Genomic DNA, 25,600 nt, shown 5'->3' on the forward strand with positions numbered 1-25,600 from the left:
GGGACAAGAGCCAGTGGCAGATTTAACTTTGGGGCAGCGTTTGATCAAAGGGAAAATTGGTTAACAGGTAGGGTTGCCAATTTTGGTTGGACATATTCCTGGAGGTAGTGAGATAATCTTTAATGAAAGAATCATCTTTAATTCCTGGAGACTTCCGGACAATCCTGGAGGGTTGGCAATTCTATTAACAGGAAACTGCCTTGTCAGCCAACTCAAGGATAATGAGAACAGGCACAGACACAAAGTTTTGCCGACAAGCCACGGGAATTCATTTAAGGTGAAGATAATTAGACATAGTACCAAGGGACAAGAGATCTTATTAACATCCTCTACACCTCTCCATCTAAAGTCAATACAACGTATTAGTGATAATACTACCATCCTCAAAAACACTTCACTCTCCAAAACTACCCCTAAAAGTAATATTCCCATTTTACAAGTCGGAAACTGAGGTTGAGTGCCTTGCTAAAGACCAAAAAGTGTCTCAAAACCAAGCTTAGAACTTCCTTAAATCACCTTCCTATGTTCAGAGAAAGATAGTTTTGGAATCCCATTCATTTTTAGTGCATTTAACAGAGTACTGTGCAAAATAAATCAAGGTATATATGCAATAACTTGCATTTTAAAGCAAGAACTTTATATGTCATAGGTGCATTTGGTAAGCTACCCACACATTCCAATCTGAATAAAAGGATATTAAACGCGATATTATGCTCAAAATAAGCGGTTATCTTTAGATATGAGCAAAGCCATTGTAGTAAGGAAGGAAAACTTACTCAGTTCAAAACACAACATAAGGAACTTTTGTGTTTAGTTTTAGGAGAGATTTCCCCTCTCATGTTAAGACCTTTCCATGATAAGTTTTAGCTGGCAGAAAGAAATCTGCTCTTAAATCACCCCAAAACAAGCTGCAAAGAATCAATGCTGACAGAAGAACCTTGACCAATTTTTGCCCTATATTAGAGTGGAAAGGGACATCTTAGGTCACATACTCACTTAAAGCCAGTTCTCATTTTCCAACAGCTACACAGAAACCTGCATTAAGAAACATCCCCAAAAGGCAGCATGCTATCTGAAGTGACCACTTCAAGGGGTCCCCAAGGCTTTTAGTCCAATTTTGTTAGCACTATAAACTGTGTTTAGACTACAATTTGAAAACAGGCCCAGACCTTTAAAGACCCTAATAATGTAATTAATTTTGACAGTTCTTTTGGTAGTGGCTTTTGAGTTTCACTGTTTATTCTTCCAGCACTTTAGAATGATCAGATATTTATAATACAACTGCATAACTTCTCATGCAAGCATACACCTCACTCCTAAGGTCACTTGGAGACAGGGGAAAAGTTTTAATACATGGCTTATTTTAAAAACAGTTAACACTCACCTCCTGCTCCTGTTGAAAGATGACAACTCTACCTCCTTTGTCTCCTGTTGCTAGTAATTCTCCAGAATGGTTAAATTCTACTGTAGAAATTATATCCGCTGCATAACCAAGAATAAAAAAGCCACAAGTCAGCATTTGTTCTAAACATCTATTCAAAAAGTCAAGAAAATTATAAATAGTTAAGAACTACAAACAGAAAATCTTTCCTGACAGCTTGACAAAGGCTCATTTTAGTCCAAATCAGTCTTATTCTCTGAATAAAATGCTCCCAACAGGGAAAATGTCCAAAATTGTTTTCTCAGGCAGAAAAAGACTGGTAATAGTGGGGTTTGGATTTTGTTTTGTAAAGAGGTGCAAAATAGCAAAAATATTTTAAGCTAAGTATCTCAAAATCATTCCACATTCATTGAGTTAGAAAAATCATAGTTCCGGATTCGGTCACACTCAAGTGTTTCAGGAGTCGTTGGTCATCTATTACTAAAACTGAGAAACAGCCCTAATCTCTGGACATGCCATATATGAAGTAGAATTGGTTTTCAAGTGTTTCTGGTAATACTGACATCTGCATATATAATGTTAATTTCACCTAGACCTCTTAAGACTCATTTTTAACAGTAGAAGTGGACACATGCCTATTACCGATACTGATCTCAAAGCTTGTCTCTTCAGGACTGTATGCACACACTGGAAAGCTTTAGGCAGAATTATTTTACTAGTGTGGACATGGTCAGACATCAGCATCTGAGGAATGCAAGGAAACAGAACCAGAACAACTACACTCAAGTTAAGATCTTAAGTTCAAATGGCAGTCTTTATTTAATTAAAATAAAAAAAGCAGAGAAATTACTGTTCTCAGACTACTTCCTCATCAGATTCACATTGGGTTTTTACCTGCTAAAATTATTTACTCAAGTTTTCCCCCCCTTCCAGAATGCTATATAAATTGGGCAAGTTTTGTAATTCTATATATTGAGTACTCATCTCTGCCAATCATCCCTTTAAGAATGGAATTTAGCCTACAATATGTAAATAAACTGGTCTTGCAAGAAAGGCAATGTCAAATGTCCACCATAGGGTGAAAATTAAGCCCATACCCACCAATATATATAAATTCCTAGCACACGTACAAATACACGCATGTTTGTTTTCATCTGAGTTATATCTTTCCTCTGCAGAAATTAAAACTAAGCATAAATTATTTTGAATGCTGTGTGAGGATTCCTTTAGGCTTCCTGAATCCTACACATGACACGCTATTAAATTAAAAATTTATTTAAAACATTCAGAATTTAAAATGTTTCAAGTTTAGCCTTTAAACTTACCACCCCGATCCAACTCAACCAACTGCCAAAGCATTTTCATTCTAGTTAGTTTTTAATACACAATACACTATACACATAGTGTCAGCAAGGATACAGACAAAAAAATATCCAGCCAAAGTATGTATTTTTCCTGGTGGATTCTGGAGATGAACAAACCCAGATTATTTTCTTCAGAAGCAACAACATAAATACATGAGGGAATCAAAACTTGCACTTCAGTGTAGAAATAAATACATTTACCAGGTTATAAACACTTCCTTCCATGAAACCACAATATGTACATGCTCCATTAATCAGAAGAGATATTTCAGTTTATTCCGGGAATAATATCTTAAATACACCTCTGCCCTGATATAACACAAATTCAGATATAACTTGCTAAAGCAGCGCTCGGGGGGGGGGGGGGGGGGGCTGCATACGCTGGTGGATCAAAGTAAGTTTGATATAACATGGTTTCACCTATAATGCAATAAGACTTTTTTGGCTCCTGAGGACAGCATTATATTGAGGCAGAATTGTACATAATATTTAATTTGCACTTTCCACTTAGAATATCAGGGTTGGAAGGGACCTCAGGAGATCATCTAATCCAACCCCCTGCTCAAAGCAGGACTAATCCCCAGACAGATTTTTGCCCCAAATCCCTAAATGGCCCCCTCAAGGCCTGAACTCACAACCCTGGGTTTAGCACAGCAATGTTCAAACCACTGAGCTATCCCTCCCCCTAAATCATGGAGCAACAAATACAAGACTTTCCAGCCCAAAAAAGTACAAAATATCTTTTTTCTTTATTCTCGTGTAATGGAGACGAACAATGCACTGCACACTTTTTGTTATAGTAGTTGTTGATCTTTTCTGCTTTCTTGTTTTATGTTTTGGAGCTCTGAGGAGCCACCTAGCATACTGAATGCTACTGAGCAAAACATTGCAAGTATATCTTAACATCCAAAGATTTCTGCAGAGAGGCAGGTCAGGAATCCATGTTATGAGAACAGAAAGCAGACACCAAAAGTACCAAGCCCCTCTCATTTAAAGGAAGACAGAAAAGGTCATGTCTTTTCTCTGTGATTTTGAAGGAAGACATTTTTCAAAATGTCTAAGGTGGATCTTATGCAAAAATCATTCTGATGTTATTCCAGAAAAATGGGTGGTGCCCTTTGTGGGCATTACCAAAATATCCTGTTTTCTATTTACTGCAATATAAAGCAAATACAAGCACAGAGTACTGTCTCAAAATTGTGCAATGCCAAGACAGCTTAAACATGCAGGCCAAACTGAGCTGCAAAATCCCCAAATATCAAGGAAAAAGATGCAAAGTCAGACTTCTTGCATTTATGGGAGTATGTTAGATGCACAGCTCAGTTCTGCTCTGCGATATGCAGTGTTCATTGCCACATATTAGAGAACTGAAAATACAGAGATGATGAAAATTCTCACTAACATGATCCTAAAGTTAAATATGTAGATGTGATGTAAACTTCTTTCTAAATACACCAATATTCACACCACACGGGGGTAGGGAGGAGGAATACTATGCTCTAAATCCCTTAACAAAATATAGAAGTTTATCCTTCATAAATTGATGTTTCCCCCCTTTTAGAAGTAACAATATCCATTCATTCCTACTCACTGCTGGCTAAAATGATACTTGCCTCTCACTAATGCAGATATGAGAGATTACTTTTTTAAAAAGATTTCAGAATATTTATGTAAATAAACAGTAGTATAGATGTTCAATGTACACCCTTCACAAGTTAGACTGTAAGGGGCAGAGACAGTCTTTTTATTTTGTGTTTGTACAGCACCTAGCATTCTGATCCATGACTAGGGTTCCAAGCACTACTGTAATACAAATAAATAATAATGAGTAGACGTAGGAGCCAGGAATTCCCAAGTTCAAATCCTGACTCCCTCTGTTGTCCCGGGTGAGTAAATTTAAAAACCTCTATTACCCCATCTGTAAAACAGGGAAATAATACTTACTGCAAAGGATTGTTTTGAGGGTTAGTTAATGTAAAGCACTTGCAAATCTAAGAAAGCTGTATGATCCAATAAGCAATATTAAAGGAAAATATTTATCAGATAAAAGCCTTGGCACCTCATTCCAAGTCAAAATGGATATTGTGTGGCTTCAGAAAACAGTGAATACTAACAAGTGTACAGAATGAAATATACTTTGAAAAGCATTCCGGAAAATGAGCTGCTAGTATTTTCACAGACAACTGCGCTAACCATGGTGTTGAGGAGACCATTTTGCTAATAAACTGGAATGGCACCTGCAAGTTTGAAAGGTAAACATTGGCTTTAGAACCTGACCACAGAGGACATGGGTAAAGCTATCATAGTACTTATTTGGCCAGGAAAAAGTATGCTTTTAAATATTACATATTCACACCAAAATACATATTTTTGCAAGCCTGAATGTGTGTTTATAGGAATGATCAGAACCGCAAGTCAGGTCAATTAACACACATTTGATGCATTTCATGACAAGTTATTTTGCAGAACTGCCGTTCCAAAAAGGGAAAGGATAAAGACCACACGTTGAAAGCCTTACAACCGTGATATATAGCAACAGAAGATAGGAAATTCTAAGTTAGGGGATTGTAACTGAATTTTCTGAGGTTTGTTGATTCAACTATTTTCCTTGAACATAATTTGTCTAAAATACATTCAGAGAAGTTTCTTATGGTCTTTGCTCATGAAGAGCAAAGTTTCTTATGGTCTTTGCTCATGCCTGTTTTTCACTACAGTTTTATGTTTTGTACACATATTTATAATTTTAAGCCTAGAAATCACCTCCTAAATGCATCCACTAGCCTGTAGGAGGTCTCCCAGTCTAAATATTACCTCTCACCTTACTTTCTGTTCCTAGTACCTTACGGGTTTGTGTGTATGTGTGAGCACCTGATTAGTGGCCAGCAAGCTGACACAGCTCCTGTTTTGTTTACAGAATCAGTTGCATGAACCTCCGCCAGTGAAAGAAGTTTCAGCACTAGCATCCCCACCCCCTCCAAGAAAAGACAGTATGCTCTTCTGAAGGTGACAAGACATTCAAACTCTGAATGCTGCATTTACTTGTGTTTTATTTTTCTACTATCCAGAAAACAGATATTTTAAAGGGCTTGGATCAATTTAGTTTTAAATTAAAAAAATAAAGTTCTTTATTTGCAATCACAACAGAAAATTAGCAACTCCTTTTAGTCTGTAAAACTAGTATTTAAAAAAAAAAAAGTAAAAATGAATCTAAGGAACCTGTCTCTTATAAGGCAGCCTTGAGCTATTTATTCTCAAAAGTCAAAACATACGTATCCTATACAAGTAATCAAAAAAAGGCTTTCCTATTATTAGCCTGAAAATAGTACTGAGCTGCACATTTATATAAAATAAGTATTGAAAGCAATGCAACTAATCAATCATTTTAAATCAAGTAACTCACCATTAAGAATATTGTATTCCCATACCTTGGTCAAAGAAAGAGGCAGACATCAAAGCACTGGTGTTAGACTGGGCGGATTTAATAGCGTTTGAGAATTGACAGGGGAAGCATTTCATCTTCTGCAGTGCACTAATTCGCTTGTGTATTTTCATCTGTGTTAACACCCTTGTTCCCAAACAAAATGAATGCTAGTCTTTTCTTTCAAATGGTAACTAGAATCTCAGTGACAATTACAAGGCAGGATTATTTTAGTCCTTCAGGGCTGCAGTGGGAAACAGAGCATCTACAGAACGTGCTGCTTTCTCTTGCCTCCTCCCTTTTGTGTATGCTATTTTCGCTACAGTCTCTAGGTGGAGGCCTTGGAAACTTTCAGGGCTGCTTTCACCACTGCCCAGGAGCGTCCAAATTATAGGAAAACAGTACAGAGGAGAAAAACCTGTGAGGGAGAAGCAGCAAATATATTGATGCTCTAGTAAGTCTGCAACAGACTTTCAGAAATATACTGCATTCTATATTTTACTGCAGAATGCTCCCCTCCACCCCAAAGCAACAGTGTCACAAGAGAGATAATGAAAAAGAACAGCCACCTAAAACTGCACATATTTGATACACCTTAGTGAATATAGTTAACTCAGTCCATCTCCTGATAGACCTGGAGAAAGTCACAGAATGAATGCACAATCCACTTGTTTTAGGAGGCCACTTATTCTCTATATTTTATTTTATTTTTTTTTAACTCCAGGTGTCTTGAGATTTCTTTGACACTAAGGCCTCGTCTACACTACCGGGGTAAGTTGACCTAAGTTATGGTACTCCAGCTACATTAGTCTATGTAGCTTAGGTCGACTTACTGCAGTGCCTACACCGTGCTGTGTCAATGGGAGATGCTCTCCTGCCAACCTGCCTGACTCCCCTCACTTCGGTGGAGTACTGGAGAGTGCTCTGATCCCCAGTGAGTGTAGACAGGGCCTAAGAAGCAGTATTCTGACATTTCAAGGGACCAAGAATTTAATTACGGTGGATTAGTATCAAGAGCAGGCAAGAGGAAGACACTTTTCTGATGAAGACAAAACAGGAGAGATATTACCTAGATTCATACATGGCCCTCATTGCTATGGTAGCTGTGCACTTGTATTAGTAAATTTATTCTCACCCAACCACATTATGGTAAGGAAATACAATCACTGTTTTATAGACAGGAAAACTGAAGCACAGAAAAATGAAGTGACTTGCCCAAAATCCCACAGGAATTGAAGCCAATTCTCCTGAATCCCAGTCCACTGCATTAACCACAAGGTTGCTTACTCAACCTTAGATATGGGAAGTCATCAAACTTTATATCAGCAGAGTTGAGAAAATAAGTTATTTTCATAAAAAGCCTTCCCTACCCCAACTCTTTTATATCTACTTTGATCTGTTACAGTAGTTTTACTCTGCAACAGAAACCTCCCGCCCCACATGGATTATAATGTGAATTTAAGTTTAAAAACTGTTAATAACCTTATTCACGTCTCCTGAATTAGGATATTAAGTTAATACAGTAAAAAAGCTCTAATAGGATTATTAGGGGCCCTTATCAAAGATAGTTATGCTTAACTACAGCGCTTGTACTGGAATGATGTTTAGAAAAAAATTGCTTATTCACTAAATTATTTTCAATTCCTTATTCACATGAAATGTAATATACAAAGAATATCCTAATTCCACTATTAATATGCTTAGTGCTTTGTAAATATAGCTGCAAAATAAAGGATGCAGTCAATTGAGGTACGTATTTAGGCTTGTAATATATTTACAATAGGTTTTCCGAGTTCTGTTCAAATAAAGCTGGGCAGACAATTGCAATGTATACATATGAATAAATAAATACATTAAAAAAATCTAATAGAGGCAACTCCTAAACTACAATAGCACAAGACTCCCTGCAGGCATATTTTTATAAACTAGAATTGTCTGCTGTGACAGGGTCAGGACAGATGGTTACAGGAGAGTGATAAGTAGATCCCCTTTCCCTGGGAAAGGTAACAGGGAAGGTTCCAGAACAATTAGGAACTTTCTGGAAACAGTTAAGGCAGACAGACTGATTAGAACACCTGCAGCCAATCAAGAAGCTGCTAGAATCAATTAAGGCAGGCTAATCAGGGCACCTGGGTTTAAAAAAAGAGCTCACTTCAGTTTGTGGTGCACATGAGAAGAGCTGGGAGCAAGAAGTGCAAGGAACTGAGAGTGAGAGGGTGTGCTGCTGGAGGACTGAGGAGTACAAGCGTTAACAGATATCAGGAGGAAGATCCTGTAGTGAGGATACAGAAGGTGTTGGGAAGTGGCCATGGGGAAGTAGCCCAGGGAATTGTAGCTGTTGTGTAGCTGTTCCAGAACGCGCTCTAGGCAGCTGCAGTCCACAGGGTTCTGGGCTGGAACCTGGGGTAGAGGGTGGGCCCGAGTTCCCTCCAAAACCTCCCAACTCCTGATCTAACACAGGAAGATCTCTGAGGTTACCAAAATCCGCCAATAAGCGTAGTACCCACCAAGGCAGAGGAGGAACTTTGTCACACTGCCTAATCCTGGAGCAGAAGTGAAAAGCAGGTTTGATAGACTCCTAACTGATAAAGGTCTTTTAGCAAAGGACAGTCAAACGTACGTCACCAGGTTGGTCCCCTGCAGCAGTTGTCATGGAGAGGATAAACGGAGGACTCTTCCAGGGCACCTAAACTTCCTGCTCATTCGTCCCACCATAGTTTAAGTAGAGTTCTCCCAAATCTAAAAAGGAAACGAAAGTGACCTGATCTATCTTGCTTATTAATGTGGCATGGGATTGTCAGTTACTTTTATTGCTTTCTTTTTTAAATCAGGCAGGAAGTATCTATTTAATTTCTATACTAGATATATAAAAAGCTATTATATCTGAAAAGAGGCAAATCTAGAGAGCAGGTGATAAAAATCCTCTACATCCAACTTAGGACCTTTTTTATTTACTGACAAAGGGACTCCTTCCTCATCTTGGAGATCATCTTTTCCTTCTTTCTTCCCCATACTCCATTTTCTACACATTTTTCCTCCTTCCAAAAGGGATAAAAAAAATTACTACTGGGGCCAGAACTTTCTGTAGTCAGGTCCATGATACTGACAACAAAAGGGACTAAACAGAATAATCAAGTAACAGCTTGAAGGTCTGTTATTTGTATGAACAGAGGAACTGTCATAATGAATTACAACAGGATGAAATAGCAAAACTCTCCCATCATCTTCTCTAGAGCTAGGATTTCACCTCAAAGGTTCATCTACAATACACTGTTTTATAGTGGCAGCACCAGATGCTACAGAAGAAGAGGCCAAAATATCGGTAGTCCACAGACATGAAATAACTTACCCATAGTGAAGTTTTTCCTCTAACCATTATCATACAGGCGTATTCCAAAGTGGGAGAGATTATACCCTTATCAAAATGTTGTCATTACCCATACAAATACCTAATTCTTTTATTAATCTTACTAGGCCTCAAGTTATATCTTGAGACAGTGAATTTGAGAGGTCATATAGTATTTAAAACTACATTTGCTTTCAATTTAGATTTGATACCTTTCAGTTTAACTTAAGGTAGCCTTATTCTTGTTACAAGGGAAAACAGCCACACACCAATTCTGTATACTACCATCATGCTTCCTCTTGTTTGTGTCTTCTCAACACTAAATGGGGTCAGTCTATCTCATCTCTATAGTCAATTTCACTGCCTGTTTCTGCTATAACCTCTCTGAGGCAGGGTTACCAAAACTCAAACACAATATTCCATGGAAAGGCATACCATTGAATTATATCATAGCATAATAATACTTTCAGTATTGGTTTCTTTATACAGCTTAACATTTTGCTTATTTATTTTTTGACACCCACTGCAGAAATTTACATTGAGTTGTCTGGCCCTCTCCACCCCCGACCCTCCCCCTGAGTGGTTAATTAATATTAGAACCCAGCAACAAATGCATCACCTCACAAATTTCAACACTAAATTTCATCAGTCACTGTGGTGCCCAAACAAATAACTTTGTTAGGCCCCTCTGAAGTTCCCCACAGTCTTCTTTGGTCATAGCTAACCTAGACTATTTTGTTTCCTCTAACCTTTATCACATCACTGTTCACATTCTTCCAGTTCACCTGAGCTACAGAACTTTGACTATAGGACTACAGGGATTAGATATACATGTTGTATATCACTTTGAAGATGAAACACCAAATTTATGTGCAGTGTTCTTCACTAGCCCCAGCTGGGTGGCATATATTAGACTTTAAAATCTCATCATTCTGATTACAGTTTTGATTTTCGTAGGCTGGACGCTCAGAACTTTTTGAAAAAGTCAAGCACCTTAAAAGCATCAAAATTTGGACACACAAAAATGGAAACACCTAAAATATTAGTCCCTTTGGAAAACACTGGCCCTCCATTTTTTTCCTTAGCATTATTATATAGCTGGTATCTCAAGAACAACTGAAAACAAACCAGTACTTTACATCAATCCGTCTTGGAATCACAGCTTTAGAATGGTATAAAAAGCTAATCTTCACCTTCAGTGGTTCATAAAATTTTGACAACTAAAACTATGTGGGAATCATAGTGGAGGAATTAAAACAAGATGGTTATCAGGGAGCTATATTAAGGTCCAATATCATTCAACGTGCCACGACTAGTTGCACCTTTGTTGGATCATTACAAATATTTTCATGACTTGTAAACATTGCCAAATTTTGGTCCTGAACCCAGTGAGTTGAAAGCAAAATATTCAATCCCTACTACCACATGAAAGCCAGGCTTTTTTTTTTTTTTTTTTGGTGCTTGCCAGGGACAACCATGTTACTACCTAACCAATCAGAACTATCACCTATAGGAGAACGCCATCCAGTGTGCCAACCCAAATGAAAGACTGTGAATCAACCCAGATACATTGCACAGCAGCACAAAGCATCATTAAAAAAATAAACCAAGCCAATGATCTTAAACAAGTATCTTAAAATGCCCTACAGGATTGTGGCTGGAGGTTCCTGGTAATTAACCCTGAAGCATTGCCTTATCTAACAGAATGTAGTCTGCTTTGTGTCTGGCGTCCTGTAAGCCTTCCAATAGCTATCCCAGATAAGTGGCTGCAAGCTATAACTTTTTACAGGAGTGAATGGGAATATATATATATGATCTTCATTCTGAAAAGTTGCCGTTAGCTCGCTACATTTCCCGTCACTGACAAATCTTCTCCACTTTACTTTTAGAGATCTAACAAAAATCAAAACTATTTTGGGGTCAAGAAGAAAACTAATCTTCACTATGAGGATAAATTCTAATGGATTTTCAAAACACAAGCTTTTCTAGGTAAACATGAAGATAGAGACAATGATCTGCAGGTCTCCTAGCTAAAACCAGAGCAATCAAACAAGGCTCCTTTCCTTTTATATCAAGGGGGGAAAAGGTATGTATGAAAACATGTTTTGATGATTGATGCAATATGTTCAGACTCCACTGTGGGAAGACAGGACATACTGGAAGCTTAAAAATATAACACATGTAATTGCTAACAGATAAAACACCCCCAAAAGCAAGGTGGTGCAATGAAAAAAGTCACTCAGTATTTGTAGCCCACGAAAGCTTATGCTCAGATAAATTTCTTAGTCTCTAAGGTGCCACAAGTACTCCTGTTCTTTTTTCAGTATTTGCAGAAAATCATGGCAAATTAACCAAGGGGGGGGGGGGATCAGTGCTAACAAGGCCAATTCAATTAGGATGGATGTGGCCCATTCCCAACAGTTGGCTACCCCTCTGAAAACTGAAAGGATAGGCACTGAATTTGGGACATTAGAAGGAATGGCTGGAACACAGATTCAAATAATAATGGGTGGAAAAAAAAACCTACAAACCTGTACGGCAGCATGAGTACCTTTCTACCAAAAGACAGGACTCAAGACTGCCCCAATATCAAACTGATAATGTCTAGTCATCAAGTTACCTGAAACATTTTCAATGGAGGGAGCATCACCAGTATTAACATTGCTTACGGAGAAAAGACTGCAACCACTGCTGACTCTGTTTCCCTCTTCACAGAAGCCAACTGTCCATGGAATATGCATACAGTCTGCAATGAACCCTTCCAAAGTAAAGAACATCCAGAAGTTTAGGCAAGAATCTATTCCATGGGGGAAGCATAAAGAAAGCTCATTTCCTTTTTTCTAGTAACAATGAAATTACACTAGACTTTGGCATATGGTGCGTGTATTAGGGGCAGGACAGCGAAAGCCGAAACATCAGGTTTAGAATGGTCCTTTGAAGCAAGAAACCAAGCAAATGGGTTACTCCTCAGAAGAAGTTGGTGTATACCTGTTCATAGCATCTTGCCCTGGTCTGTAAATTTCACCCTAGATTCTCTTACTGCGAAGCTGCATGAATACCTGCTTGACGACAAGCAGGATGTGCTTAGGTCCATGATATTCTTTAACTAGAGTACAAGGTCCACTGTAGAAAGGCAGCCATGTCAGGATTCAGGTGAAGATGAGAAACAAAGGGCCTGGGCCAGAAGAATTAACAATGACATGCAAGTCAAAAAGATAAACGTCTAGTAAGAAAACGAGTTAAGATCATGCTTAGGAATGGCTGAATAAACATATCCCTGAGAACTTACAGCTATTTTGCTCTGAAGGAGTAATGTGTTTGAAATTGGAATCTCACTGTAGGCAACTGGTTGAGGGATCTTCCATACTTCGGCCTGAAAACTGGACAGTAGAGAACTCGGTCCATGAGACAATGCAAGCAAGTAAGAGTTTCTAGAAGAGATTTCAGTAAGAAACAGCTTGGAAGGACTTAAAATACTGAAAACTCCACTAGTTCAGATTAATTAGTCTAATGAGCTGACTATATTTTAAAGCATTGATTTAATTCCACAAGCTGAATTTGTGAGACTCTAAGATATTCTGTATTGAATCTGTAGTTCTAGTTTACAACTGTAATAGAACATTTACTGTTATTGGCAAAGGTTATATATTTTAACATAATATGAACTTTGGGCAAGCTTTGCTTATAAAACATGCTTGGCAGGCAGAACATGTTACCTAGTCTACAGTAGTAAGACAATCACGGCAGCCAACAGAATGCCTTTATTTCACCAGTCCAAAAAAGTTTTTGCACAAGATTTTGGAACCACTTTGGTCTGTCCAAGTGTGTATATACTCTGGAAGCAAATCAGTCAGTTTACACAAGTGGAGCAATCTGCTCACGTTTCTAAGGAATCTGAACAAAGAATTGCAGTATTCCAAAATATTTTTGGAGCTATTTGTTGTTTATGCACCTTCTCAGGGACCTTAAATACTAATTCTGGGATTTCTAGATTTTATGGACTACTGATATGCCAGTCCAGACTATGGATTGACAATGGTCTTCCAAAAGAGAATATAGAAGTGTTATTTACCTCTTCGCATAACACATGAACTAGGGTCACTCAATTAAATTAATAGGTGGCAGGTTTAAACAAACAAAAGGAAGTATTTCTTCACACACTGTAGAGTCAACCTGAGGAACTCCTGACCAGGCAATGTTGTGAAGGCTAAAACTACAAACTGAGCTCAAAAGGGAATCAGATAAACTTGTTCTCCATTAACCTATCCTCCTCAATGGCTATTAGCTAAGATGTTAAGGGATGCAACCTCATGCTTTGGGTATCCCTAAACTTTGACTGCCAGATGCTGAGACTAGACTATAGGGGATGGATCACTTGATAATTGCCCTGTTTTGTTTATCCCTTTGAAGCACCTGGCACTGGCCACTGACAGGATACTGGGCTACACGGACCATTGGTTTGACCCAATATGGCCGTTCTTATAAAATGGAAACAGAAAATTCAAAGGGCTAATGAGGATACCATCTCTGAGGTTTGTTAGCTGCTTGTGTCAGATCATGGATATACAGGAGCGCTATAGAAAAGGCAGTCTGTAAACACCTGCGCTGCAGGTCCTGTATTATAAGCTGTAGCTACAGACAAACTGTAATGCCGAAGGCAAGTATGCAGAGAAGTACGGAACGGTACCCTGTAAAACTTCTATGGAGAAGCTGACTGCCCGCAAGGTTGACACTCTCCTGGCAAATTGGACTTCCACTCCAAGATGAGTCAGATAAATAAAACAGCAGATATCATCCTTAAGTAGTTATTACATATTCTGTTCTACCCAGTTTTACGTATGATAATATCTCAGAAAATTTTGTGGATAACTGAAATGTCCCGGTTATTCACTTCAGCTCCCCATCCCTCCAAAAAGTTTTTTAAAGCTCCAAGATGTTTGTTCAAGATATTGCTATGCCAAGTAGAATTTTCTCTTGTTTACCAGAAACAAACAATCCACTGGAACAAGTGATCACCATGGAGAATCATACCTGGAGTAAAGCAAACAGGTGAACGACTGAGGGAGTGGTTACCACCAGCTAATACATTTTTAAAGATATTAACTCTGTCTTCTCCACTACTTGCTAAGTGTGGTTAAAAATCAAGATAGCTATCACTTTTAAAGAACACTTTGTTCCCTGGTCTCAGCAAGTTCTTTGACAGGACGTCCTTCAAACCAACTTTTCCCCACTGATTTGCCCACTTTCACCATCATTACTTACATGGAGATCACAGGATTAAAGAGCATGCATGTGAAAAACTCGTCCTGAACAAAGGGCAAATATGTCACTATGGAAGCCAGAACCTGGCAATACTGCCATCCCAAGATTCATTTTTCTTCTAGTTGGGCCAAAATCTTGACCTGCATTTGCACAAGCTTGATCCCTGATAAAGACACACTAGTAATCTTGGCGTACTTGGAAGTCTACCACAATACCCAGCTCTCAGAAAGGGCACTCCTGGTAGGAGATGGGACAATTGTGCTCCTCCAAACTCTCCTGAACTGTATCATTGACTAAGCTTTCAAGCGCTGAAGCATTTAGGGATGAAGATACAAGTAGATCTAGCAAAAAGGTGGCATAACTAAAACCATCATTACCTTCAACAAGATCCAACGGACAATTCCAAACTCAAAAGAAACAGTGCCTTCCTATAAGCTTCAGGAACATCAGTTGAGAGCAGAATGGGAGTAAGGTGGCATCATGAGGTCCGTAGAGGCTAGGAACTCTTGGAGTTCACCGAGCACAGATAATGGTTGAGAGTTTCAAACACATCTCTGACATTCAGGCACAATGCTTCCATTAAGCCTAAATCCCACGGAGTGTTTGGAAAAAAAAATAGCAACTAATGTGTTCAGTAGTGTTCACGTCAAAAATGAACACAGGACATAAGCTGTCTTGGGTCAGAGACTATGAGATACTAAATGGAGAGGCCTGGACAAACCAGGAAACCTGCTGGAAGGATTAATTCTTAACTATAATTTTGTGCTTTCTTAAGTGTCTCGAAAGCATCTGTAGAAACTTCTTTATTAGTTTCAAATCCAAGATTAGGCAAAAATCCTCCTCCTATTTGAGGCTACAAAACAGATGCAACTTCCTGTGAGACCCCTGGCGACAGCTCAGTGGTTTGAGCATTGGCCTGCTAAACCCAGGGTTATGAGTTCAATCTTTGAGGGGACCATTGGGGGATCTGGGGCAAAAATCTGTCTGGAGATTGGACCTGCTTTCAGCAGGGGGTTGGACTAGATGACCTCCTGAGGTCCCTTCCAAACCTGATATTCTATGATAATAGTAGCTGATGACAGACAATTGCGTACACACACGGAGTCTGGCATTCCGAGCTGGATTTTCTCTTTCTAATGATTTTGTATTGCAATTATGTATTGCATTATCGTGGAAAAGATCTTACAAAACAGAAGAATCAAAAGTGGGAAAATTTAACTATCACTGATGTTTGAAGCAACTTCACAAAAAGATTAAAACATAGTTAAGAAATGTCACTGTATACCCTGGAAGTTTCAGCCATCCCACTGGTACTTCATTGTTTACGTGCATATATTTTGCATTTATAGAGAGTCCTTAATACACTAAGTATTTAATACAAATATCATAAAATGGATTACAGACCACTAATCCCAAAAGTAAACAGAAAAACAGTTACAACAGGATTTAGAAAGACTGAATCACCATGATGGGAGGAACAGCATTCCCAACACATTGGACAACACAACTGAAAGTGTGACACCCAACCACAGACAGTCAGTGGGGATAAAGAGACCAGGCTTAGAAGAGCACAGAAAATGGGAATGGGACAGGCAGGAAGTGTAAACAAACCCGAGAGATATGACAAATTTTTAATCTCTGGAAGGCAGTTATAATTTAGATTAAGAAACTGATAGGAACAAGTAACAGTCTTTGTTTACTGATGGTGCGTAGGAGAAAGGGAGGGATTTTTATATCCTCTCTCATCCTCATCCCTGATTCTACCCCCCACCCCCTCTTTTTAGTGCAGTAATTTTGTAACTGAGGGTTACTACTAACTGTCTTATTACTGAAAACACTTCTCTCCTCCTCTCCACCTTCTTAGGTTTCATGCATGATTTTCTCTGGGTTCTACACTCAGCAGCTTAAACAAACCAACCCAGCACCTGTGACAGCAACACCGTCTAGAAACAGGACATTCTACTTTCAGTTTACACAATGGGAGTCTTTCCAGAACAATCTTTTAAACTGAGGTCTGTCCTGCCTGCGATAAGAGGGCATTGAAGATCACCTAGCTCTTTTCTGGGTAAGAGTAGAAAAATTGTCACAGTATTCCCAGGCCAAAATGTCCACTTTTCCTACTGTTAAACATGTTTTGAGAACCAGCGGGTTGCAGCCCACCCATAGATGCCAATTCTGCAATAGTGCTGCACACGCACATATGTGAAACACTTTTGCATAAATTCTAATTTTCATCCCAATTACACTGCTTAGTTTTATACCGCTGACCCTGCTAGTGTAGCCAGGCTATTAGGCAAAGCCAGATACATGATCCAGGCAAAAGAAGATTATGCTGCTTTCTCTGGCTTTGAATGAATCTGGAAGTGTGTATACACAGGGAAAAATATTCCAGAAGGACTTTCATGACCCCACGGAGTTCAAAATCTTTAGTCCCATTAAGTTAAGAATTCTTCTGTTTCCCTATTGATTTTGAAAGCATGCCAGTCCTGTTTGGAGCAGCAGTACTTTCACAACAGCGTCAGTGTTTTTCTGTTCTGTTGAAAGAACCTGTTATGAGGTGCCAGTATCCCAAAATAACCTCTTTGCTAGATTCTTAAAGAGCAGTGTTACACATCTGAATTGAACTGCACGATAATTCTGCTGAAATTCACTCATTATTCCTACTAAGCTTGTTACTCAAGGGTGAAGAGAAGCCAATCTTTTGCTGTTGTGGTATGTAGTTTTTAAACAAACTACCACAATCTCTATAACAAGCCAGGCCTTAACCCAAAGTAATACATGGGTCACCGCTCCCCCAAATAGAACTAAGAGAGGTGTGTCAGGGAAACAAGTACAAGTGAACTACTCTTAGGTTTTGACTACACACGAGCATCACCACTGTAACTATCTAAGGCCTTGGCTACACTAGCGTTTTACAGCGCTGCAACTTTCTCGCTCAGGGGTGTGAAAAAAACACACCCCTGAGCACTGCAAGATACAGTGCTGTAAAGCGCCAGCGTAAACAGTGCCGCAGCGCTGGGAGCGCGGCTCCCAGCGCTGCAAGCTAATCCCCATGAGGAGGTGGAGTATGTGCAGCGCTGGGAGAACTCTCTCCCAGCGCAGCGCTGCGACCACACTCACACTTCAAAGCGCTGCTGTAGTGTAGCCAAGCCCTCAGTATAGGTAAAGGAGTAAAATCCCCCTAGCGAGGAAGTAGTTACACTAATACGAAAGGGCTTCTACTGGTATAGTCTATTCCCAGGCAGAAAGGAGAATAAACTATGCCAGTATAAAACACCTCTTTATTGATATAACCTCAATAGGAGTTATATCAGCATAGCTATTCCAGTTTAAAAAAGAAAGCCACACCCCTAACTGAAATAAACCTTATCAGTTCAAGAACTGTAACTCAGGCCTATATGCTACATGCATTTTATTTTTCCTTATTTCCTTACCTCACTCATTCTCTTCCCATTTCCCCCTCCAGTTTCTTCTCTTTCCTCTAGCTTTTGTTTGTTCTTTTGATGGAAAATAATTTCCCCCAACTCATAACAGAAGCATCCCTACCTCCTGTATGGGAATACCTTGTCTCATCCACCCTTTCTCCTTCAGTCTGCAGAGACCACAATCCTTAGACAGCTTGACTCTGTTGGCCAAGAGACAGGTAGAACACAAAGGAACTGAGGCAAACACTTTGGGAGAGCTACCAAAGACAGCATGGTAAGCAGCACTCATGTCAATCAGTACTCATGGAGCTAATGAACCCTCCTGAATTGAGCACTGATGCAATGTGCTCAGTGACCTACAACAAACAAATGCAAAGGCAGTGTCAGATCTGCAAGGTATATAGGCTAGAAGACAGATAATGGGAGACCCCAAATATGACGGACATAAAACAACTTTCAGGGGGTGTTAGTGTGTCAGGATCTTGGAACTCAACAAAGAATGCATCTTCAGGAGGAATATGAATGGAGAGAGTGGGCATGACAAACTGGGATTGGGAGATACTTCCACACAGAGGGCAACACACGAAGTTGTTGTACTTAAAGTACTGCACAGGATCTTTTCAGGGGGAATAAGGCAAAGCACCACATTTATTGGTAATACATGTATTAATTAACACTGCATCATATGCGTATGATATATTACACTCTACATACACACACTCCATCTTTTTGTTGTTACCAATTAGTTGCTCCCCTTAACTTCACTGGCCAGGTGAGTTAGATGAGGGAGAGGTGGAGTCAGGCATCTGCTGATCCAGATCGATGCTCCGATGTTGACAAGACAAGACCCGAGGTCCTCTGCAAGACACCTCATATTTATAGCAGCTTGCCTCTTACGCAAATCTGTACCAGATTCAAAATCTGTGTCTGTGTCCATTGGTCCTCTGTGCTGCTTCCTTCTGGGTGTTGCCTCAATGCTGTTCAAAGAAGGTGTTTTCAAAAGAAGGTGCTTGCTTCTAATCCCCGAGGCCGTCAATATGTCTCATATTGACAAGTTTTATTGTCCTTGGGTCTGACTTCCATCCCCTCTCCAACTGTTGCTTCTGTCTGGAGGTGCTTGCCTTCCACACCTTGCTCATTCATACCTCTTTCATTCAACTCGGCAATTGATTGTGGGGATGGAGGGAGATCTTGTTCTACTGCTAGCAAAAAGACCTTTTTCTTCTATCTTATTCTATCCTTAGGGGCTATAACAGTATACCAAGTTTCTACATGAGACTTTGATACAAAGTCTCATGAAAACAGAGGTCACATGTGGGTAGACCCAATACAAGAGTTGTATGAAGAGACACAATGTAAAGTCACGTGAAAATTATCAGAAATTTATCTACAGAGGTTAAGAGGCTGTGGACAGGGTAAAGGCGGGGGGGAGACAGAAAGGGGAGCAGGTTGTGGAGGCTGGTACCCTTGGCAGATTGGAGAAAAGGCATTTTAGAAAGACAACTGACCTGCTTTAAAAAAAAAAAAGTCGCTTGCGTGGCCAAGGGGAAATAACGGAACCTGTTTTATACAAGCAGATTTACTAGTCTGACATTTGTTTTAAAAAAATTGTGGTTATCAACTTCTGAGAGCTTGGGTAGCTCGCCTGCCACTGATGCTATACCTCTCACTTCAATGTTCTATTTTCATTTATTTGTTTTAAGAAAATGGAGTTGTGCCATTCCATTTCAGCCTCTCCTCAGACTTCCTAAATGATCTTTGGCCAGTAAAAGCTCTTCAGTACAGATCTGTGATCCACCCTGCACAGGGTGCTGGCAGAAAGGCACCTACTCTCCCAGCTGAAGCAACACAAATAGCAATCTACAAAAGGGCGCAGAAGGCCTAAGAATATGGTGAAGAGCACAAGCTAGGGCTGACAGTAATACCATTGTTGAAACTATCTGCAGACTTTTTAGAAGCAAAAATAGGAACAATAAAAGCTCAGAGAGCTTGACAATGACTAGTACCATAAAGCAAAGTACATATCATGATAGCTTTGAATTACAGATAAACTTATGACCTATTATTCATGCGCAGTTTGGAAATAACATAAATCGGAGAATTAAACTCAAAACAATATTATTCAGTGGTCTCATAACCTCATGAGAACAGCTATTCCTGTCAAGCCTCAGGTCTGCAGAGGAAAATTAATAGCTACGGCGTCACAAACCCCCATCCCCTCCCATTGAAGTGACATGACAATACCACTCCAAGCCATCTAGATTCTGGTTGTGTGCAGGGCTATTTGCTCCTTCGAGCAGCTTTACTGGGCTTGTACCCCATCAAGAGGCACAAACTCTGCCCAACCCGGGGAACAGAGACCGCCCAGGTCCACAAAGGAATGCTCAAAAGGAGACAAATAATCAAGTGCAAAGTGAATAACCTAGCTCTTCTATAGTGCTCTCCAGGAGTACACCTGGAAGCACTTTACAGAAGAAAGTCAGTGTCAGTATTATCCCCATGTTAAATATGGGGAACTGAGACACAGAGAGGTAAAGCAATATGCTCAAGGTTCCCCAGCAGGCTAGTGGCAGAGCTGTGAACAGAACCCAGGCCTCTTAAGTTCCAGTCCAATGCTCCATCCACTAGCCAACCCTCCCTTTCCCTGTCCCTGCAGAGTAATTCCCTTAACTGTTACAAATATTGAACTGACCAATGTTTAATGGCAAAGCAAGTTCAATATTACAAACCTTTAAGCAGCAGGAAGAGTGGGCTACTTGGAGGATTGTCAGTTGACTACAGAGAAACGGTTCTCAAACTGTGGTTTGGGACCCCAAGGTGGGTTGTGACCCCATTTTAATGGGGTCACCAGGGCTAGCATTAAACTTGCTGGCGTCCAGGGCCAAAGCCCAACCCCACCACTGAGGACCGAAGCATGAGATATTCAGTCCTGGGTGGCTGGGCTCAAGTTACAGGCCCCCCCTCCAACCCAAGGCTGAAGCACTTGGGCTTCAGCTTTGGCCAGTTCGCCCAGCTGGGGCAGTGGGGTTCGGGCTTTAGCCCTCTGGCTTGGGTGGGCTCAGGCTTCAATCTCCCTCTGGGGTCATGTGGTAATTTTTGTTGTCAGTCAGGGGTCGCGATGCAATGAAGTTTGAGAACCACTGCTATAGAGCATTTTGCTTCTGGTGGTGTCCGTTCAAATCCAGGTTAGCAGCTAAACACTGAACATCAACATGGGATAGCTGCTTGGTGTTCCACATGAATTAAGTTTTGTGATCTCAGCCCAGTAGCCAAACGTCCAAGTATCCATCAACAAACCCAAAACAAAAATCTACCATCTATTTCCTCCCGCTGTTAGCAATAAGGCGAGAAGCGAAGGATTGAGCTGGCCATGGAGACAACCACCCTCTTAGCACAAGACGCAGTCTCCCCAGTGTTGAGACCCAGTGATGCTGAGCAGTGCGGAGAAGTTTGCTACTGCTTTCACCCCTAGTCTGTGGGCAAAGAGAAGATTTCTGTCACCCACAAAGGCAAAAATGTGTTTATGAAAACCCTTCTCATGTCATGGAAAACTTTGAGAAGCCTAATGCAAAATTGCAATTTCTTGTTTCATAATTATACGCCAAGCATTTACAGAAGACTTAATTTGAGACCACTGAGCAAAGAAGTTATAAAATTAGGCATTTTCTCCATAAGAATATTAAAAATCGACTTCATGCTTGTGTTTTTATTACCTAAGGACAAAGTTGGTGAATAGTTTAATATTGTTTTGTTTGCTTTTATTACTGGTTAAGCAAATAGAGTGGATTTAAACTCTCTAAACATGCCATCTCTGCAAATTTATACTACAGATCCTTAGTTATACAGGATATTTACTAACAACTGTCAATAATTAGATGCATTATTTCACCAATTATCTGCTTAAACTTGTTTTCTTTATATTACAAACAACAATTTCAAGTTGTAAATGTTTAATTTTCTATAGTGGACATGAAAGATTGGCCTAATGTGAACAAGAGGACTCAACTTACCTACCTTGAGCAATGGGAATTTTAAGCATACAAGGAATGAAAATTCAACCCCCAAAATATCTTATACACACCTCAGACTTTTCCTCTAGCCCAGTGGTTCTCATATTTTTGTACTGGTGACCCCTTACACACAGGAAGACTGAGTGCGACCCCTTCCTTATAAGTTAAAAACACCTTTTTTATATTTAACACTATTATAAATGCTGGAGGCAAAGTGGGGTTTGGGGTGGACGCTGACAGCTCACAATCCACCACGTAATAACCGGACGATCCTCTGAGGAGTCATGACCCCCAGTTTGAGATCCACCGCTCCAGCCTGTGTTTGCAGCCTTATTATCAAGCAAGCAAAGAGAACAGGGCAGCATGGAGCCTCCCAGCAATGGTAATTAATGCAGCACTAGTCAAGAGTTTACAAACTCTACCATCTTCTTCATGCTTACGGCCCATAGACAGAGAGGACAGGGAGAAACGGATTCTATGAGAGCAGAGTGCTTGACAACTCTTGGTGGGGTAGGGGCGGAGGGGGGAGCGGAGAGAAGAAACACGAACACCGTGCCACTAACGTCCCATTTCCACCTGCTTCAAAAAAAAAAAAAAATTGCAAACACAAGTTCTCCTGCATGCATAATGCCTAAACATTATTGTAACTGCCATCATTCTGCTACGTGTCAAACATGGCCAGAGATGCAGGTCTGATTATTTACAAGGAGATGGGATTTATATCCATTTAAAATGAACATTCAATATTTCCTATCATTTAACATAACATAATTAAGCATCTTTAAAGTTTTAATTTTGGGGAGTTAATGCATTTATTTAATTTAAAAACTACTACATGGTCAGGGAAAAAGTTTTCAAACCTTTCATTTCTTAAAAATTGGGAAATGTTATGGAAATAATCCACGTTTACATGTAATAATGAAGCTCCAGCAGCGTTCCATTTACTATAAAAGCCATCCTCTGGGTCTATCTGGACTGTACCTGTCCACAGTGTTAGTATTATATCTTTACGCTGCTCACCAAGATAGGAGTCCTGTTCTTTGTTTAAACTTTCACACCATCTACTCATTATAGAAATGTTCTGCAAATCTACTACACTACAAATCCAAGGCTACGTCTACACTGCGAACCTTACAATGGTGCAGTTCTGCTGTTGTAAGGTGCACTGTGCAGCTGCTTTTTTTTGATGGGACAAAATAAAGCCACCTGCAACCAGCAGCCGTAGCTTGATCGCCGGGAGTACAGCTCCCACCACCGAAGCACTGTCCACACTGGTGCTTTTCGTTGCTAAAACTTTTGTCTATCGGGGTGTGTTTTTTCACACCCCTCAGCAACAGAAGTTTTAGTGATGAAAGTGCCAGTGTAGACAAGCCTAACAGCCTGCAAATGGGAAAACTAAAGGGTTGGTGGTTGAAAAAAGCCTCTACACGGGTGTTTTGGAAGGCATTCCAACTGTTTAAAAAAATTAGGGGGTTGGGTTTATTTTTAAAGCCAAAAACTGGTGTGGGTGGGTGAGAGAGAGAGATTTCATACATATATAAAGTAATAAAATATCTCTTCCTAAATAAAAAACAAACCATAATTATAGTAGATGTATACAAGGTTATTCTCTCTATAACCAGATGCAAAGCTGTTTTGTTTCTGGACAGAAACCATTAACCCTCATCACTCTGATTAATTACCTTCTATTTTTAAACCTTGAGAAAGGACATTACTGCAATTCCTCTCAGAACAAATGCATAGGAAACCAATGAGCAATGGTTCCCTTTACCCAGCTCAGTGAAATATAGACCCCAGCAGTATTTTAATAGCCTACAAAAAGCTGCAAACTACTGTACCTTCAAAACAATACCTCTATTCTAGACATTATGCAGTCGGATGAGCAATGCATGGAGAAATAAAACTATACTAGGAGCAACAGGGCTAACTACATGTACAGCAGGAGAAAATGAAATTAATTTATGATAGATCAAAGTCCAATGAAGTACAGCCAAGACTACCAGAAAAGGCAAAGTTAGGTCTAACAGCAGTTTCCAAGTAGTCAGTCACCTCTATGTTAGGGTATATCTTCACTACAAAGTCAACTCATGTTAGCCTAGCCTGGGCATGAATAGCCACAATGCAACACTATATCCAAATTCGTGTGTCCTCATTGATGCTTACTGGATGTTGCTAGGACTTGTGGGAGCATATCCCATGGTTCTTTTTGCTGCTCTAAGCTCAGCTGGTCTAGGATTCTTTCACAGTGAATGATGGGAGAACTTGTATGCCCATCTGGCACGTGGGCCGGCTAGGGATAACACCCAAATAGAATCCAAGTTAACCCTGCAGTGAAGATATACCTTTAGAACTAGAATACTCGGTGATATCAATGCAATGCCTTACAGAGAACTAAGTAAGGGTTTCATCACCCCAACAATTAGAACTAACCAGCTCTAAAACCTGACAAGGTTCCTTTACCTCAGTCTCTACCAAAGAAACATTTACTCAACGATATCGTCTACCTTGAAAATGGCAGCTAACCTCAGACTGTTCAAGACTGGAAGACTGACAATTCTCCCACTTAAAAGGACTGTACTGGTGACAGCCTGCTAGAATACTACATATTGCAAGTATCTGGTATTTCCATCTACATGCACTGCAACTTCTGAGAATGTTAGGTCTTGTAAATTATGATGATCTCAGAGGACGAAGGCTGACTTCGTTATGGCCTTTTACAAAAGAGAAGTTTTATCAGCTCTGAGTGGAGGGTCTGAAAAGGTGGTCTGAAACTCTAGGTGTAACTGGTGCTTTTAGCTCAGATACTTAATTCAGGGACTCAGCTGAGTTCCTAAAATAAGTCCCCTATAGTTTATTGTACACAGGTAACTGGGTTTGTAGATTAGCCACACAGAAGGTTAGTAAAATTTTAATCATCTACTTCAACAAATGGATTTTCCCCAAATTTCACTGCCTTATTAAGCACTGTAATATACAGGCATTTTTAGGGAAATTAAAGAAAAGTTAATTTATACTTGCAAAGCTGGGAACATAAGTGAAGATCATCTGCAAAAAAAATCTATAAAGCATATACATATAATAAGCAACCTTTTGGTTGCTTTGGTTTGGTACAGTTGTTAAAATTTACTTAGTATACATGCTCCACTAAAGACATCCCCAAAATATGCCAGGAAATGCCTATTTGCCTTTCCTATTCACAGTAATTCAGTTCTATTGTTGGTCGAAACAAAGGTCTTTCAACCCACATCACCCGTTCCCAGGACATTTGACACCAGTTTATTAATATCATACACATAAGAGACATAAATGGCAACAATCCAGACCTGCCCCGTACCAGTCTTAAATAACCTTGGAAAGGCAGGTGACCACCACAGATTATGAAACCACAATATTT

The 25,600-nt window shown here is 39.8% G+C and overlaps 1 protein-coding gene across 3 annotated transcripts in view; it reads right to left on the reverse strand.

Moving 5' to 3' along the window:
- Window positions 1-25,600, reverse strand: part of PPP2R2A (protein phosphatase 2 regulatory subunit Balpha) — a 98,341-nt gene that overhangs the window by 41,080 nt on the left and 31,661 nt on the right. Inside the window, exons 2-3 of one of the 3 annotated variants that reach the window (XM_032795373.1) lie at window positions 8,789-8,902; window positions 1,385-1,482 (exon numbers count right to left, since the gene is read on the reverse strand). In XM_032795373.1, coding sequence (XP_032651264.1) covers window positions 1,385-1,482; window positions 8,789-8,816 — 126 coding nt within the window. In that variant the 5' untranslated portion in view covers window positions 8,817-8,902. Of the gene's footprint in view, window positions 1-1,384; window positions 1,483-8,783; window positions 8,903-25,600 lie in introns of all 3 variants that reach the window. The other 2 variants (XM_075062749.1, XM_032795364.1) reach the window with 2 other exon arrangements.

The sequence above is a fragment of the Chelonoidis abingdonii genome, chromosome 2 (assembly GCF_003597395.2).
Source record: "Chelonoidis abingdonii isolate Lonesome George chromosome 2, CheloAbing_2.0, whole genome shotgun sequence".
Classification (NCBI taxonomy): Eukaryota; Metazoa; Chordata; order Testudines; family Testudinidae; genus Chelonoidis; species Chelonoidis abingdonii.